Source organism: Thalassophryne amazonica, chromosome 22, assembly GCF_902500255.1.
Source record: "Thalassophryne amazonica chromosome 22, fThaAma1.1, whole genome shotgun sequence".
Classification (NCBI taxonomy): Eukaryota; Metazoa; Chordata; class Actinopteri; order Batrachoidiformes; family Batrachoididae; genus Thalassophryne; species Thalassophryne amazonica.
The window spans coordinates 14,367,509-14,387,470 of NC_047124.1; the positions used below are offsets into that span (position 1 = coordinate 14,367,509).

Genomic DNA, 19,962 nt, shown 5'->3' on the forward strand with positions numbered 1-19,962 from the left:
AACGCAACACTTTTGTTTTTGCTCCCATTTTTCATGAGCTGAACTCAAAGATCTAAAACATTTTCTATATACACAAAAGATCTGTTTCTCTCAAATATTGTTCACAAATCTGTCTAAATCCGTGTTCGTGAGCACTTCTCCTTTGCCGAGATAATCCGTCAAGATGCTGATTAGACAGCATGATTATTGCACAGGTGTGCCTTGGGTTGGCCACAATAAAAGGCCGCTGTCTACAGTTCTCTTTTGATTAGTCTGACGTACTGTCTATTGGTCAGTCTTATCAATAAAGAATACTTGCTGTGAACATGATGATTTATAATAAATTCACTATTGTTTTCCTGTCACTGTTTTGTGTACACTTCACATTTGTATTTTCGCTTTGCTATCTGAAAGCATTTTTTGTTTGTTCAATAAATTTGGACATTTTATTAAACATTCTGATATGCAAAATTTATTCAACTACATTTAGTCCTGGATATATTTAAAATTCTATACTTAAAATTCAATATTGACCAAGACTGTATGTCTGTTGGCATCTTATACATTATAAAGAGTTAGTTAAATTTCAGTCACACATTTTATTTTATTTATTTATTTTTATTTTTTTATTTATTTATTTATTTTTATTTTAGAGTAGGAATAAATCAAATCTCATTAGAGTGACTCATTGAGGACAAATAGTTATAGATGAATATGCTTTTATATTCTTTGTTGACATTTATATTCCTGTCATATTTTATTAACATGTTCACCAGGGGGCAACATTATATTTTTGTTTTAAAAAAAAGCGTAGAAACAATCTGAAGGAATGAATTTTACAATTTGTTCTTTGTGTGTAAATCTGTGGCATCACTACTTGGACCTTCGGCAGTCTGCGATTTTCCCATCATGCCGTTCTGTGCAGAGTTGCAGAGACATTTACATCGAAATGTGACATATCTGAAACAAAAGCCACACACTTTGAAGTGTGTCACCGCCCAGACAGGAAATAACCACAAAATGAATGCAGCATATCCTCCTTTGTTTTCATGGCTTTGTCTCAGAGTCAATTATCTCAGACAAATTTTCACTCTTTTTGGCAAATAAAGCACTTCTGGTCTTGATAAAGCCTGTGCAAATTATCACACTGATCCAAAAGGGAGATACTTCTTCTGCTATCAACAACGCTCCCTCTTTCACTGTTCCATCTTCTGCTCTGTGTCTGACTGGATTTAATAATAATAAAAAAAAAACCACCTTGGCCATGAGCCGGCACACATGTGATGACAGGAGTTGATGGACAACCTAAAAAAAAACGGTCCCTTCTGTGAGCCACAGGCATCAGTGATAGTCGAGCAGCAACACGGCGGCCGCAGCCGTTGGTTGGTGTCAGCTCCCGGGGCAATGATTCTCCACTCGCTCTCTCGCCTTCTCCCTTGGTCTATTATTTTGTGTGTTTTTACCCCGTCTACAGAGGAAGACTGTGGCCAAGCCGCCGACAGCCGTGACAGATGGCAGTCTGTGTGCGTTTGTTGTCTACTGCCCTCCCCCCCTGGAGTCTGTCTGAGCCAGGCAGCGATCAATATGCCATCATTGTCTTCGCACCAATCTAATGGGATCCTCTTGTTTGGGGTGTGAGGCTTTTGGTTTACATGAAATCTTATCTCCACATCAGAATCATCCACTCTTGTGACCACATGGATGGTTTTGTATTCCAAATGTGAGAGTAGCACTGGGACACTCACGCCAAATCTGTCCATGATGAGCGCCCGGCCGTAGCGCTCTAATCTCTATCATGGATAAAAAATGGCCATAATCACCGTGAAGCTTTGCAGCACCTTCAGTAATTAATCACCGCTACGCCTGGGATGTCACGACTTTCTTATTCACCACATTTTTCTCTGCTCTCTCTTTGGGATTCTCAGTCCATAGTTGTTCAAGCCACCGCCTTCCAGAATGGGAAAAGATTCTCAAGCTTAAATGTCTCCTTCAGCTGTTGTCCAACAGCACTACAACATCTGGTAGTTTATTATAATTATTATTATTAATAGTAGTATTGGGGTGTTACGTGAGCTGATTCAACATTGATATTCTTAATGTGTGACCAAGTACATCCAAAAATATCAGATTTTGAAGATTAATTTGATATTAAACAAGAGCAATCTGAGATTTCTGATGTCACCAAGGGTTGACTGGGTCTTTTTAAATCTAAATTTAAAAACCTTTCTTTTTAGAATGGCTTTGCACCACCAGAAGCGCTCTGACATTTTATTCGGTCCTTATCTGTAAATATTTTGGGTGTATATTTTTACTGAAGTGTCTGTTTTAAATTTGCTTATTGTCTTAAGTTATTCTTTATGTTTCTGTCTGACTGTGAAGCACTTTTGGTCACCCTCTGGGCTGTGAAAAGGGCTATATAAATAAACTTTGATTGATTGATTGATTGATTGACAAGGACTCAAAATAACAGATATGTGAATCACATCATGGCCCAGACTTTACCTGGATCTGGATTCCGCCAACACAGTGCAGTAATTGCATACTGATCCAGAATGGGCTGACTGATCAAGATGTTGCAACCTGATATTTAATTCAGAAGCTGAAGCAAAATAGTGTCTTTCTGGTCTTGGTTTTACATCGCGATGTCGTATCCGTGAAGTAGCTTTGACGTAATCCTTAAAAGTCTACAAAGTGAAATCCTGATCCAGAATCCGGATCCAAATCACCTCCAGAATTTGATGGAGTCTTCCAAGGCCTAACACCAATGTGTGGTGAAAAGTTGGTGAAAATCCGTTAAGTAGTTTTGACGTAATCCTCAAAGTCTGAGAATGTGAAGCGTCCAAATTGAAATCCTGATCCGGAATTTGGGTCCGGATCACCTCCAAAATTCAGTGGAGTCTTATCTGTGAAGTAGTTTTGATATAATCCTGCAAGCAGATACATAGACAAATAAATAAACACCAATGATTTTATTACGTCCTTGGCGGATGTAAAAATTTAACTGAAAAAAATCTTTGTGTCTGAGGGGCAGAGGGTAAACTGGAGCAGAAATGTTAAAAGGCAAAAAAAAAATGTGAATCTATTAAAGGATTTACTGAAACATCAGGGTTATTACCTCATTTCAACCTTGAGTCAATAGATTCTGTCCCGTCTTCACGTCAGGTGCAATAAAATACACCACAGCACCAGAAAGTAAAACTGGAATTGATAGAATGTGAGGTCTGGGATAAAATATTCATCCGTGCAGCTAATTAGTGAATTATAAAAAACTGAAACACTGCTCAGCTATGTTTCAAAACTTGTTTCAGAACTTTTTCCAGAGTCTGTATCAAAACACCAGCTAAACACTGGCACCTGCTGGATGGTTTACAAATGTGCATCCATATCAAATTAAAAAATTTTATTCAAAGCTACAGTGTGTGGGATTTAGTGCCATCTAGTGGTGAATTTGCAGATTGCATTCTGCCATCGCCGGTGTTTCGTTTTCTTTTCTTTTTTACTTCATGGTTTCATTTCTTTGCATATATATATATCGATCAAAAGAGATATGTAATTTTCCTCAGCTGGATTTTTTTTTCTCAATGCAAACAATGAGAAATGGTATTGATTGACATTTGAAGGGAAAACAAACAACTCAGTGTGTGAAGAAATGTGATCTTCAAGGACAAAACCCTGCGTTTCAAACCGTAAAGCGATATCTCCCCTGGACTTGACTTCCTGTCTACACCAGCCTGAGGGATTCCCGTCTGATCTCATGGGGATTCTTCAGCCATCTGATAATATTTCTAATAATAGCTTCACCCTGTCAGGTTGGTTTGTTTTTCTTGTTTACACTTGGCACATAGCGAGCCAAGTTATTCATTGCTTTGAAATTGAGGAGAAGGGTGATGGACTTGTTTGGAAGCACTCGTGATTTGGAGTGATTTTGGTTTTGTAATTTGATGCTGTTGCAGCAGGCAGCTAACCGGTGAATTCCCACCTCCTGCAATTAAGAATCCTTTTGTCATAGCCAGGAAAAAGTTGGTCATCTCCACTGGCTTTCTCACTATGGCACCTGGGGCCAGAGGAACATGCCACATGGCCAAAATGTTGCAGCTGATGCTCCCTCACAGTGCAGTGATACTTCTCCCTAAGTAACCACTCGTTTGTCACGTCGTCATTCCAGCAGTACCCAAAGTCCCTCTGATTGGAGGTAATTAGCAACTGAGATCTGCCAAACTTCTTGGGTATGAAACTGTACGGTGCATCTGGAAAGTATTCACAGCACTTCACTTTTTCCACATTTTATGTTACAGCCTCATTCCAAAATAGATGAAATTCATTTTTTTCCCTCAAAATTCTTCATACAATACCCCGTAATGACAATGTGAAAAAAGTTGTTTTTAGATTTTTGCAAATTTATTTAAAAAAATAAGTCGTCACATGTACATAAGTATTCACAGCCCTTGCCATGAAGCTCAGAATTGAGCTCAAGCGCATCCTGTTTCCACAGATCATCCTTGCTGAGGTGGTGGGCAAGTGGTTAGTGCGCTTTGTTTCAGTGTGGAAGGTTCTCTGTTCAAATCCCACCCTTGCCACATTTCTCCATATAATGTGGATTTGCGTTAGGAACAGCATCGTAAAACTTGCACTTATTCAACATGCAGGTCCTCCGCGGATCTGCTGTGGCGACCCCAAGTGAAAACCAGGGGTCGCCAAAAAGGCTTACTTACTTTCTCTGTCATCAAGCAGTTAGTGTTCCCATTTCAAGACAGCCCATAACCCATTTTCCATGTACATCTGGAGTTGTCAGGAAGGGCATCCAGCATGAAATGTGTCAAATCAACATGTGGATCCATATCAGACCTGCTGTGGAGATCCTGGGAGAAGCCAAAAGAAAATATTTTACTTACGTTGTTGTTGAGAGAAGGTTAATCATTTGATGTCTTCTCTGTCATTCTTAAATTGCTATTGGTGACCTGTGATCCCAATCTTTGATCCTGAACTGATGAACTGTGTTCTTGATTATTCATCTTTGTTCCTTATTAGTAACCTTTGATCATATGTGCTGACTTTTAATCCTGATCACTCATGTTTAATATGTGACCTATGATCCTGATTGTTGACCTGTGATCCAGAGCTTCACTCTTGGTCATTGACCTTTTATCCCAATCTTTGATCCTGATTGTTGACCTGTGATGTTGATTATTGTTAGTGATCAGATGTCTTTGATCCTTATTACTAAAATTTATCCAATTTGCTGACTTTTAATCTTGATCACTCATCTTTAATTGCTGATTGTTGATCCTGAAGGTTAACCATATCGTTGATCCTGATTGTTGATCTGTGATCTTAATTTTGATCTCTCTTCCTATCTTAGATCCTGTTTATTGACATTTTATTCTATCAGACATTTAATCCAGATCACTCATATTTAATTGGTGATCTTTGATCCTGATCTCTAATTTTTTACCCTATTAATTGACCATTCTTCCCTGTCATGGAGGTTATGTTTTTTGTCACGGTTTCCCTGCCTGTCTTCTTTTTAATCTTGTAATCAGAATCAACAGGATCCGTAATAAACAACAAATATTTATTAAAAGAAAATTTAATAAATTAAAGTTGCTCTCTTACAGCATATATCTCATTTTTTTGAATTTCTAAGATAGATTTGGGTGTCAGATGTAACCAAAAACAACATTATTAATAAATGTAGTGCAAAGCTGCTGCTCTGTTATGAACATTTTTAAAATAAGTGATTTTTCTATATACTGCACATTGAGCATATTTCAGGAAAATGGCAAAACTACTAAGATAATTATTTATTAATGTATTATTTACAGAATATTCAAGACCAAGTAGAGAAGTCAAATTTTAATTCCAAATTCTCGGGTGCCACAAACTTTTGCATAGTGCTTATGTGTTAGATTTTGTTAAAGATGAAACAGATTTTGTACTTTTTGCACACAAAGTGCTGTATTTTGTCCCTCAAAGATGAAAGTCTGCACTTGGACGTCATACTCATTATTTTGTTCTTCAGTGTGCTGCAGCTAAGAACTAAAATATAAACTTTGTCTCTTGTCCATGTCTTTATGCACCTGACTGTACTGGACATGCTGTGGGACACACGTTGTGGTTCTGCAGCCAAATCTTTTGTTTTAAGCTAATTTATCTCCGCTCCTAACGGCAGCTTTCACTTTATCTCTGTTTCCATTTCACTCTGTTATTCCATCTCTGCTTCTTTGAGATAAACAGAACCTGATTTCTCGGGCTGCTCTGAGCATGACTGACTGAATGATTGGGATTTTCATGCCATGTTACTTTCTGTTTGTTTTTACTGAGCTCACGTGTCAGATGAACTCAGTTTATTTCTCGTGTGCGCGCGCTAATCTCGGGAGGTGATAGCAGACTGTCGTGAACACGGCCGCCGAGCGCACACCAGCAAGTGTCACACTTTTGTCTTTGCGAAGCGGTTGCTGCCACACCTGTCCATGCAGATGTCTTAGCCTACACATCTGGTTGTGTTCATCCTGATTGTTAATCCAACACGCAGTGCGGTTTGTCATCAACTCTTCAATGTCATCCTCAGTGGTTTTTCTTTGCAGATTACATGGAGTTTGCGTTGTGTGAAGGTGAAACAATAGCAGTGCACATATTACAGTAGATCCTTTACAGTTCTGCAACAGCTGCAGCTGCACGTCAGTTAACACGGCAGAGATCATTTGCATAATGCCGCATTTTACAATATTATGTCAACGTTTCACAGCTTAAAACTGTCTCAGTGGTGTGTGTGCACGTCCTTCTCTTCAATCACGACTCCAAATGTGTAAGAGCGCCTCATCCTCAGACGTTTCTGAGCAGGTTTGTGGTTTGGTGTGAATGCAGTGCACTGCTTTTCCCAGCAGAGAGAGCTCCAGCTAGATGACACCACTGCCGTACTTTGCAGAGTTTGTCCAGATGCACAGTACAGCACACTCAGGCTGGACAGCTATGAGGAATAATGGGTGCATTTCCTGTATGCTCTTATTTTTCCTCTGTCCCACCCGGTCCCTGTTACTGCAGCCCCCCCCCCCCCCCCCCCCGCCCCTTCAAACAGTACAAGATTTAGTGAAGAAGTATTATAGTATGTAAAAATAATTATTTTCATCTAAAAATTTGTTAATATTTCAGATTTTATTTTCTGATCACTTTAAAAGTGTTATTTCTAATCAGTCTCCCAACCACACCAAAAAATATGTTTTTTAATCTCAAAGGAAAACATATTTCAACAACATAATTTAGATTGAATAAAAAATAATTGCTAAAAGCAAAAACTAAAAGTTTAGACAAAATAGGCCACATGTTTGTTTTGATTTATTTTCTCAGCCTAAATTATATGTATATATAACTGATTCCTTCATACAAAAATAATAATAAAAATATATATGTTATTGATTCTTTGTGACATCCAATGTCTGCAACATTGTCAAAATTTCACAAAAAATACTCTGCCAGTACTTTCTGTTTCTTAATAATTGATTTAACTAATGTTTCTCAATCCATCTTCTGACTTTTCTAAAGAAGAACTGGCTGTAAACATGATGACTTTGTGACGTCATCTTACATGAAACTGATTGTTTACTTCAGCAATCTGTTGAGTTCTGTTTTATATTATGTAAATTAATATGTACTGGAGTGACTCATCTCAAAATTGAGACTAAAGAGCAATTTCTTTTTATTTTTTGAATGGAGATGCCTGTATTATTGTTATTATTGTGTCAATCCTGCCTGAGGGAAATGTTTGTATATTCTGTGATGTTTCAAACAGTTGTATAAATCGCACGTATTATTTGGATGCGAGTACAGCTGTCTGACATGTCTCTCTCTGTCTCCGTCTGCGAACACATATTCTCACAGGAGCATTTGTTTCTTTCCCACTGGAAAAAAAGCAGTGCTTTAGAAAACTCTCATATAAAGAGATGGCAGCCTGTGATTTAAAGGGCGTGGCCCTCAGCTGATGTCTCCACCTCCACGACTTAGCCTTCATGCAGTAGTGCATGTATTATGCAGCACAGACCCCGAACCATTTTAGAAATGTTCGAAGAGGGGTTTTTGTTGTTGTTGTAGTTGTTAGGGATTTTTGAAGTTAAAACTTGTTCTTATCACCTTCATTGACATAAGTCACTCATGTTCTGTGTTGTTATTGTTGCTGTTGTGTGTCTCTCCACAGCACACTCGAAACAACCTTTGACACCACGGTAACCACTGAGGTCAATGGTCGGAGTCTCCCAGCCCTTGCCACACGCTCCTCCCCCATGGCCTGGCGTCTGGGCCAGTCACAAAGCCCCCGTCTCCAGGCAGGCGAAGCCCCCTCAATGTCCAGCGGCTACGCTCCTCCACGGACGAGCACAACCGGTGCCGGCACCACAACAGGTCGCTACAGCGGCCACTCTGACCCCTCCAGGTTTGTGTACAGCACCCCTTTGAGGCGTGTGGCAGGGGCAAGAGGATCGGAGCATGGGGAGGAGGGAGGAGGAGGGCTGGAAGGAGGAAAGCAGATGGAGGTGGCAGGGTACATGACTGATGGGGACATCCTAGGGAAGAACAGCCGGATGGATGAAAACACCAGCGGGTAGGATGACTAAATAAACACCAGGCTGCTAATACTAATGCTAATGCTAAAATCCCTGACTTTTCACAATATAGGAGCTGTACTTTCTCTAATATTAAATATTTTAGGGGTGAAGAAATTCGATTGTTGTTTCAAATACTTCTGTGTGCCAGCGAGGTTGGTCACAACCACCCGGGGGAGCAATTTGAACCTGTCAGTAGGGATGCAAAAAGTGGATGATAGCCATCCCAGAGTGGGTGGGATCAGTGAAGGATTACACAGGAAGCTTAACTTTGAATCCTGTATCAAAAGAAATAAAACTTTGTTGCCATTTTTGCTAGAGCCCGAACAATATTCTTTCAAACACCAAGGCCTCAACTACCGGTATTTTTCTGTATGCATGAACACAAATTCCTGCTGACATCATCCAAGGCTTCCACGTGTTCAACATGCTTTCGAGGATGAGCTCAAATAACTCATTTATGTGAACCTTGGGGGTGCCGAGCGATAAGATAAGTCACTGTTCTTCACATTGCAAACTCACACGTGAGGGCTTCTCGCCTTTGTTCATTCAATATCAATAAAAGCTTTGGGGAAGCATTAGAAAAATCATTACCATCCCACACAGCCTCACGAGTACCACTCAGCATCCCAGGATTTAAGATGTTCCAAAAAGACCGAGGGCAGGGGCAATGGAGCAAAGCATCTGTAGGATTAAAGGCATGTCGGACCAGAATACGTAACAGCACACTGGGACAGAAAGGTGATTAGCTGAATTACGACCTTAATTAACGGCACGCTAATTATCTTCATGTTTTATCAGCCGTGTCTGATGGTGATGGGGTAGTAGCCTCCAATCGCAGACTCACACATCTGGAGATCCACAAAATGACCTGAAAGCTGCACACGAATGCTCATAAACACACAGATATTATATGCTCACATGTTCCTGATCCAAGGGTTCCGCTGCAGTGACTTTGTCTCAAATGAAGGGTTACATAGAGAGACTCGGAGAAGGGATCACTTGCTACATCCTGACCATGTGGCGCGTTTCTCTGGACACAATCCTTCACCTGCTAGCAGCAGGTAGATACTCACTTTTTAGGGCTGGGGATGAATCAGTTGTCTGCCTGGGTGGTTGATAGTCACAGTCTGAAACGGACACAAACTCACACTCGTATTTTCTGTCTCATGAGCTTTTAATCAATTAGATCTGTTACTTTAATTAAACTATGATGATCAATATTAAAAACAAGACAATACTGTATATCTCAGATGTTTTACATCTGTTTCTAATAAGTCTTCCCCTCACAGATACCTTACAGACGCCGGGCTCCATCTGTATGCACGAAACCCAGCCCGAAGCTCAGACGTGGGCTCTTCCCGAGAGACGTCTCAAAGAGGAAGCAAAGACGCGCAGGGTGACATCGACAGGTAAGGATGGAGTCTGTCAGTCATATCGAGCTGCTTGTGTTGCTGATGTGTGTTTGATATGTCTGATGGATGCACCCGAAGGTGATTTCCTTCATTTTGAAATGCGTCTAAGGACAAGTTGAAGAGATGTCAGCACAACTTGAAATATCAAAATTTGCATGCAGCAACTACATTTTGAGTTTACTGCATTAAGAGCAATTTCCAATACGGTCAACAATGTGACTTCAATTGCTCAAGGCGTTTTTGGCTGCAGCGGTGGCCGTGCTAATTGCCAGTCATTTCAGCTCGAGCCAGGTGGAAGATTGTGAGTGCAAATCCACCCGAATGAGCTCTGCAGCCACTGATCCGTACGTCTGAGAAAAACATCAAGCTGTTTTGAGAATGCCAGAAAGGTTGGACCTGTATCAGCTTTCCCAAGCAGAAACTACAGGCACTTCATCTCAGAGCCAGTGAATTTTAGTAAGGCTTGATGCAACTGCCTACGACAGCATTCACCTGATCATCACCACATTAGCTAAGCACCTAGGACAAAAACACGGAGGGGTAGCATTAGCAAGCCTACATTTGCAGCACTTTTTTACTAAAAGCTGCAGCTCCACCTGAACTGTTGGACTTCTCTCTCTGTGTGTGTGTGTGTGTGTGTGTGTGTGTGTGTGTGTGTGTGTGTGTGTGTGTGTGTGTGTGTGTGTGTGTGTGTGTGTGTGTGTGTGTGTGTGTGTGTTTTAAATATATTGCTTAGAAAAAAGTCTGTTTTTGCATATACTGCCACTTTAGACTTAGAATACAATGAATATCTGCTGCTGTCACACAGAATTGATGGTAAGGTTTAGGTTAACAGAACATTTTGTTTATGCATGTTAATATAACAGAAGTTCCAGTTTGCTGTGCGTGCGTGTGTGCGTGCATTTCATTTTGTTTGTGTTTCAGTGAAGCAGGTTGCACAAATGTACTTGTAATACTTAAAGCAACAGTGTGTAGATTTTTGGGTTGTTTATAGAAGTGTAATATAGTATTCATAACATATGTTCATTAACTTGCAACAGCAAATCCATATGTTTGCATGAGCTCATAGAGGCTGCCATGTTGATACGGTAGCCCAAAAGGGACATACGCCTTCTGCCTTTCACATTTTGCAGTGTGCCTGGCAGCCCTCAAGATAAAATAAGAGGAATCAGTAGTTGTACCCCTATATGCTTATCCACTGGTTGCTAGTGCAGGCTAACAAATTTGAGAAACGGGGAGTCATACATAATGCTTTTCACAAGAGAAGGCAAGGGAGCATGAATCCCATTACAAAAGCAACAAAAACATGAAAAACAAACCAGCAATGGCATAACTCAATTAGCAACCTCGCCACTAGATGACACTAAATCCTACACACTGCAGCTCCAAGTAACATACACTGTCTACTAGAGCCCGACTGATATGCATTTTCTGAGGCCGATGCCGATGACGATATTTGGATGAAAAAAATGCTGATAAACGGCTGATTTGCCGATAGCCGATAAATCAGTCGATATTATTCTTATTTTTTTAAATGAATAAAATGTTCTATTTTGGACCCTTAACAAAAAAGGTATGAGCTAAAAGCTGAAGCTTTGTCTTCATTGATTAACTTTATAACAGAAAAGAATTTTCAAGTTCAAAAAATGCAAAAATGCAATTGGAGCAGTTAGGGGGCTATTCAAATGGGCCAACTAGTAAGATATCACTCCTGAAAACGATCTTTGCCATATCACATGAGGTAAATCTGCCCTACAGTTGGATTTTGGAAAACCATGTGATGGAGAACCAATTCCGATTGGACACTCATATTGCGCACGTCATCACACATCTTCTATGAGGAGTACCAAGATGGCCAACGGTGGATCGAAGGTCTGCGAAGTTAACTTTTCAGCGAAAAAAAAAGTTTCTATCTCATATCATTCAAAAGTTATTTACAATTTAGTAAAGCTTGGTCCCAGCCGTTGTATATGACGGCGTCAGCCCCAGAGGGTTAATGGCTAATGGCAGTAATTCCCAGAGCCCTTCCTGATGACCAGTGAATCTGAATGTTTCAACCTCTTAGCAGTAAACGAAAGTTTTCATGCTAGAAATAAGGTCTACACAACATGGGCTTAATAAAAAGCGTGACCGACGCAATGAAGCATATTTGACACATTACATAAACTGAGTTAATCAAACTGAGTTGAACTGAAATGGGAGAAATGTGGGTGAATGTAATTGCAATGTTATTACAAACAACATCCTTATAAACTTACTAAATGCTTTTGTCAGCCGATCAGTGCAGTGTGCCGGCGAACTACGGGGGCCGGTGATGAGCACATTTAAGCAAGGGTGTAAGCAGCTTAGTGCAGCGGATAAAAGAATATTTACAGAGGAATCTTTCAAATCTGGAAAGAAGCACCAAAGTTGGCACAAATACTCCTTAGACATTACTCTTTTGAAAAAACTGAGTAGCCACTTGAATTTTCAGTAGGCGGCCAGGTAGGGGTCAATTGAAGAATTACACAGGGGTCAAAATTTAAAAATGTTTCAGTCATATTGAAAGCTATACCACATTATTTGTCTGATCACAACGATACCAAAAGGTATAGTTTGGACTATCTATGACTGAATGTTATGGACTTATGGAGTAAAAACAGCAATAACAAAGGTCAGCATTTGTTTGTACAGGGGTCAGATGTTAAAGTTGCTCTAAATATTGTAAAATGTGATGCAAATTATTGGTTGAGTTAATAGGGTTTTAAAAAGGAATAGTTTGCACTATGTGGCATGCTTAGTTATTATGTTACAGGGTAACAAATGTCACGTCATAGAATCCAATGGACGTCGACATTGCTCTACCTTTACCTTGCAGACCAAGCATTCAACACAGTCAGAACTATTTCATTTATTAATCCTATCAGTTCAACCAATAATTTGCACCACTTTTTACCAAAATTGGAGCAACTTTAACTTCTAACCCCTGTACAAACTGAAATTGACCTTTGTCACTATTCTTGTTGTTTTTACCCCATAACTCCATAACATTCAGTCATAGATAGTCCAAACTATACCTTTTTGGTATCGTTGTGATCAGACAAATAATGTGGCATAGCTTTCAATATGATTGGAGCATTTTTAAATTTTGACCCCCTACCTACTGAAAATCCAAGTGGCTACTCAGTTTTTTCAAAAGAGTAATGTCTAAGGAGTATTTGTGCCAACTTTGGTCCTTCTTTCCAGAAATGAACAATTGTTACAGTTATCTGCTCCACTAGCTCTCAGTTGAATGGAGTCATACCTCCATCTACTGGACACACGGTTCAAGGACATTTTACATTGCCAACACAAACATTATTTCAGTAACTGTTCTGTTTATGAGAAATTATCGGCGTTCTATCGGCAAAATTTCGGCCGATAGTGAGTACTTTGAAAAGGGCTTATATCGGCCGATAATATCGGCCAGCCGATATATCAGTCGGGCTCTACTGTCTACCTGTTGCTAGTGCAGGCAAGAAAGTTTGAGAACCCTCATTTTTGTGAAATGGAGAAACATACATATTGTTCATTACAAGCAAAGGTAAGGGAGAGTGAACCTCCATCGCCAAAGAAGCACAAATGTAAGGGTGGAAGAATTGTGACCAGAAATGCAGTCTGCAACCTCACCACTAGATGACACTAAATCCTGAACACTGTAGCTTTAGGTAGCCTGTCATACATGAAGGAACATAGCTCTGATAGGAAGTTGTGATGACAATCAGTTTTTTCAGCCTATCACAGATGATAGATTGGTAAACATACACACATTCTGCTTGTATTAGCATGCACAATGTGTGCATGCGTATTACTATGCATGTATAAATTTATATTGTATATTCGTATTGTCAACTGTGTCTGTAGCATGGCCCTAGCAGAGGGTCACCCCTTTGAGTCTGATCTCCTTGAGGTTTCTTCCTCAAATCATCAAAGGGACTTTTTCCTTACCACTGTCATCTGTGTGCTTGCTCTATGGGTTGGTAAGTTTAGACCTTACTTGTGTGAAGCACCTTGAGGCAGCTTTGTTGTGACTTGGTGCTATATAAATAAAATAAATTGAATTGAATGCATATATGTTAATACACATGCATAATGCTTGTGTATTAACATAGATACATACATGCATGTATTAACATGCATGTTTTATGCTCGTGTATTAATATGCACGCATGTATGTTGAAACACATGCATAATGCTTGTGTATTAATACACACAAGTATTAACAGGCATTTGTTATGCACATGTATGAATATGCATGCATATATGTTAATACACATGCATAATGATTGAGTATTAACATACATAAGTACATGCACGTGTTATGCCCGTGTATTAATATGCATGCATGTATGTTGAAACACATGCATAATGCACTAGTTTGCTCATCAGTATGTTTTTGCATAACAAATGCAGGAAGTGGAAAATAAGTTTGTTTTCCAGGGTTTTTTTTGTTGTTGTTGTTTTCCAGGGGTGGTAGTCTTGACCCTCCCACTCTTGCATGACTAAATGAGGTGAAAAGTAGTGATGTGCTGTATTGATTTTAAGTCTGTCAAAGCAAGTTGGTGGTGACACGCTTTCAGAGGCACTGCTGGCAGCTGACTGACGCTGTGACATTTCTCACTGTCACAGTTCCAAATTCTGCCAAGATTTTAATTGTTGGCAATATTCACGATAGTATGAGGCTTCAGAAAGAGAGTTACAGCTTTTAAGACTCACTCGTGTGCTTCTGTGATAACATCTTAGAATTAAATTTGTATATCGTTGATTATGTGGTTTTTGTCCAACAAATTTAAATGTGCAAAATACAGCTTGCACACTAGCCGGTGACAAATCTGTTTCCCTTCCTGTTGTCTGTGTGTTTGTGAGATAATCGAACCGTTTCACAGCCCAGACGATGGTTACTTTCTGGGCGACGCGTTGATTCTCACAGCTTTGCTCATCACAACACTTCGTCGGATTATATCTGTGATCAGCCAGGCATCAAAACATGCCTGGCCTGGCTTGACCGGAGGCTGGGAATAGTCGAACAACCTGCTCCTGTCATCCACACGTCAGCGCTGACACTCAGGGAAACAGACGGACTTGATAAGAATAAATCTGAACCCCGGTGAACTGTCTGTTCTGTTGCCAAATTGTTCTCTGCATGTTTTATCTCCGTATTAGAATATTTTGCAGACAGTGTGTCTCACCTGGCCCAGATGCAAATTCAGAAACTTACAGCTTTTCACAGCTAAAGTCTGTGTTATCAATGTGGGCCTCAGAGGAAATGAGAAAATATTGATGTTAGCTTTCACCCAAAGACGCCTGTAGGTGTGAGAGTCCCGATAGGATCAGAATTTGAACTCTGGAAAACTGTCTTCTTTCCATCCTTCCTTCCTGACTTGCAAAGCTATATGAACATACACACACATAGCCACAGACAGCTCTCACACCAAAATAGACCTTGGTGTAAAGCTTTCCCCGCCTCCCTCTTTGATGTGTGATGGTCGCAGGCTGTCACTTCCCACTGACATATGGCAAAGCTCTGGGGAAATTCATTTCTGAAGCGATCGCTTACCGGTGCTCACCTTCGCCAGGCTTTAGCTCCCTCTGTAGGAAAGAATCTGTGCTGCATGATTGGTTTCTTGTTTAAATCTTTGCTCTTCTTTTCCACGTAACCCAAGTGGCCATCAGACCGAAGTTAAAACGCACTGCTCCCTGAGTTTGAAGAACTTTGCCCTTTCCCTTAAATGTATGGATATTCTAGGAAAGACTAATTCAAGCATTGGATTTATTTTTATCTTGTAAGTGAGCCAAATCTAAATTGTGTAATTTCTGCTGCTCTGATGTGGGGTTTTTTTTACCACCACCAAAGATGTTGCTATTGGTCACTAGGGGTTTGCATCTCTCCCTTATAAACCGATATACTGTGGATACATATCCACAGCAGTTACATGGGCTAGTATATGATTAAAGAACAATGTTTTTTTTATTATGGAATGACTCGATGCATTTCAATTTGGTGCAATGTGATGCAATCGATACAATTTTTTGTATAATGTCGACATTCATATTCCATGATTGATTAGAATTAGCCAAAGGGGGGAGGTGTTGCTTTCATGAAATATGTATTTTGTGAAAGACTGGGGACCTTCATCAGTGTTTTTGCTGCAAGCCTGTGCTTGCCTTTTGTTCACCACAAATAGCCTAGCAGAACTTTCCCTTTCAGAACCGTTTTGACAGTATTAACAAATTATGAACGGATATATTTGTCTGTGATACTGCCTACTACAGTTGGAGCACTGATACGACCACTTAAATCTGCTTGCTAATAAATATGATAAATTAGCAGTACATGCAGGTTTTGTCAGTGTTTTTGGGTTATTCAGACATTGCCTTGTAGCTTCTAATTTTACTTATTATACTGACAGTTTTGGATAACATTCAGATCTTAAATTGCGGGTTTGGGGGGGCAGCGGTGGCTTTTGGCTTTAATCTTGGCTTAAAGATGTTCTTTAGCGAGTGCTCTTGCAGTTGTGAATGGATTAGCCTGTTTCTTCTGTTAAGTTCTTGTTCTTTCATTTATGACTGTGCACATTAGCATTTAAAGCTCTTCCTTTGATGATACACACTTTTTCAGTATTTGAAAGCTGAAATAGATCCATCCTTTCGCTGTTGCTTCATGAAACAGGTTATTTGATTCTCCTTCAGTTTTAACCCAATTTTTTTCATATAATTTTCTGAGAAAATCTCTAAAAATTATCCATGTCTGTAGTGATGAGAGCAGTTGAGCTCCAACAGTCATCTGCTTTTTCTCTTGTTTGATTTGAAGAAGTGAAAGAGAAAATATCTGATAATTGAACAATTTCTAACTCATTTCCTCCTCCTTTTTCCTTGCACTTTCCCCGTAACGAGGAGCAGTAATTAGAATGGTGTATGCACAGACTTCCTCGTGCACCACCACGATTATTAAAAATAAAAATGTGCTGTTTCCAAACGTGCACACCTCTCTCACTTTTTACCAGAAGCAGAATCAGTTCTTGTGTTTGAACATAATCTGAGCTCCCTTGTGGCTCATTATGCTTCTCATTGTCCTCCGTCCTTAACGAGTCCCCTGGCTGCCACCCATGGCAACTTGATCCCAAACCAACAGATCCCCCGAGGAAACACAGTACACATCAGGTCGCCACAGCCAGCGGGTGTCTGAGGTCATGTGTGGCGAAAACAATGTCCAGCGAACCTCTGACTTAATGACGTTGCTGTGTTTATAGATGATACAACTGAGAGTAAACATGATGTATTAACCACAACCTTTCTCACATCGGAGGTGATGGATGTTACAGAACCATGTGCCATATTAAAGCTATAGGGCCTGTCAAATTTCAGAAAACCTAGAAAAATTAGTTTCTATTGAAATCCAAGCATTATAATGTAGGTTTATTTTTGTAACATGTCGCAAAATTACAGCTCATTTTAATGAAGAGGTCATATTTATCTGGGAGGAAATTCCATAGTGAATATTGTCTTTTCCTTCATCACTGTCATGCAGACTAACTACAGGAGGAAGCACGTGTGCGCATGTGTGATGTTTTGCGATTACCTATGACCCGTCTTACGTTAGCATCCATAAGATTTCTTGTAAATCACTTTCAAATCTACCAAATGATCTTTTGAATTTCTCCCCCTCAGGGGTTGAAATTGTAAATAGTTTCCAGACAGCATGAATTTTGATCATATTGGCAATATCATATTATGAATCCCTTATCAAAATGCCAAGGAATAAATATAGTGATGCCAAAGAAAAACTGTTTTGATTGTTTAATTTCAGGTCGGTTAAGGACCTGAAAGGAGCAACTTTGTGTCAAAATACTTAATGGACCTGTCAGTAAATCATCAAGATAAGCTCACTGGTGGAGTGTTTTTATGCGCCCGTTCAACGGAGCGTGGGTGCATTATGTTTTTACTCCCTCCACGCTTCTATTCGTCCATCCAGATGTCCGACTGCAAACTTTTAGTTTCTGCACAATAGTTAAAAAATGCCTTGTGTGATTGGAACAATTTCTTAGTGGGGTATTGTGGAAGGCTAAAGGAAGGTTCTTTTTGAAAATGCCCATTGTCCATTATTCAGTATGGCCATTACAGATGGTATCTCAATGTTTGTTTCTGTGCAGTAAGTAAAGACTTTGTCTGATTGAAACCATTTCTTGATGGTGTATTGGGGAGGCTACATGGAGTATTTTATTTTTAAGTAGAGGTCAGTACACCAGATTCCAACTGTAAAGCGGCAGTCTTTAGCAACAAAAGTTGCCCATATCTTTAAAGTACTGGTTTGTCAATATAGAAATACATCAGCAATATCCGAAATGTGTCCTGCAAATGAAAAATGACTCTTTGAATTGTTTGAACTAGTTTTTATTTGCTATCTACTGGATGTGACTTTGCAGCAGATAGTGAATACTGGTAAACACAGTTCACACCTTCAACTTCAGATGTGCAGGTTTGTCATCGCTGAGGAAAAAATGCTTTTCTGCACACAATGTCATGAATTTTATTTGTGTGGAGGGACTGCTTGGACAAAAAACAAAAACTTTTTTTTAATCACAATATTGGTCCACATGTAGAAAAGCTCAAAAGTGACAGAAATACTGTTTTTTGTTTTTTGTTTTTCCTGGAAGGTTTTTTTTTTTTTTTTTTTAGAGAGAGAGAGAGAGATTTGTCTTCAGATCAAAGACTTTCCCAAAATTGGCCATTTACCACAAAATCATGCTCCAGTCGTACTTACGGTCTGTCCATTTAAAAATAGAGGTGAATTCAGCCCTGGCTAAAAGCCTCTCTCTAAAAATACCCTCTTGTCATCAAACATAGATGAGCTCATGCTCGCAGCTCTGCTGTCAAGAAGAGACGCCAAAGGAGACTGTTTTGACACTGACTGGCTCGCTGTTCTCAGCAAAGACATGAATAAGTAAACAGGCCTGCCTTTTAGCATCCTCCTGTCTTTCTGTCCCATTTTAACACTGGGCAACAGCTGGGGTTCTTGTTTGTTTGGTTGTTTGTTTAGGGGGTGATAGAATGCATGGTGTTAATTTGTTAAATCCTAGCTTCAGGAAACAGATTTTTAAATATGTTCCTTTGTGCATGTGTTTTACATCGCCAAGGATCATGACTGTGTCTGCACAGTCATTGTGAAGCTGCACGGCTCATCAATGCCGCTGTAAGCAGCGAGATTTAAAAGAGACCGCTTTTGCTGTCATTACAGAAGTTTCTGTTGTTTGTGTCTTTCACCAACACCACTTAGCTGGAAAATTCTGCTCAGCTTCTATCGTGCTTTGGTGTTTTTTTGCTTTCTAGTTCTCTGAAGTTTCCTGGCACTTGTCAGTCTCTTTTGTTTGTCAGATGTTTCTTTTCTTTTCTCCAGTGTTTCCACCTTGATGACAAGCGTACAGACTAAACTTAGAAACAGCCATCATAATTGGAAAAAGTTTTTTATGGTAGCCAGTTATCATGCTCAGCTGGTTTCAAACAGCTGTCCGGCCTTTCTCGTGCAGGTGCATGCAGGCAGATATTTACTGTGGAAAAACAGGCAACTCAAAATCCACAGGGAGTCACAATAATTAGACTTCTGTTAGGTTTAGAGAAGCTCAAAGAAAAGATTAGTTTTCAGAAGCTTCTCTCTGACTCAACACAGCATCCTGCTATCTGTATTTGTACCACCTGCAAATACGGTTTTTGTTGGGGGGGGGGGGTGTAAAAGGAATTATACTGTGTGCCCAGCTGCCCCTATGAAGATGTGCGGGAAGGAAGATAGTTCTGGTCTGACATTCAATGGTAGATAATTGGAATTTTGTGTTTAATTGATGCAACATGTGATACTAACCTCAAAAGCACAATTCGTCCTAACTTGGTTGTTGGTCTTCAGTGAAACTTCACACAGTGGCCTCACACCATACGAAGATGTGCTGGAAGGAAAATACTTTGAGTGT

The 19,962-nt window shown here is 39.8% G+C and overlaps 1 protein-coding gene across 5 annotated transcripts in view; it reads left to right on the forward strand.

Annotated features, from left to right (window-relative positions):
• Positions 1-19,962, forward strand: part of nav3 (neuron navigator 3) — a 442,110-nt gene that overhangs the window by 341,475 nt on the left and 80,673 nt on the right. For 4 of the 5 annotated variants that reach the window (XM_034162968.1, XM_034162969.1, XM_034162972.1 and 1 more), the window contains exons 11-12: positions 8,168-8,569; positions 9,863-9,982. In XM_034162968.1, the coding sequence (XP_034018859.1) occupies positions 8,168-8,569; positions 9,863-9,982 (522 nt within the window). The remainder of the gene's footprint in view (positions 1-8,167; positions 8,570-9,862; positions 9,983-19,962) is intronic. The other variant, XM_034162970.1, reaches the window with a different exon arrangement.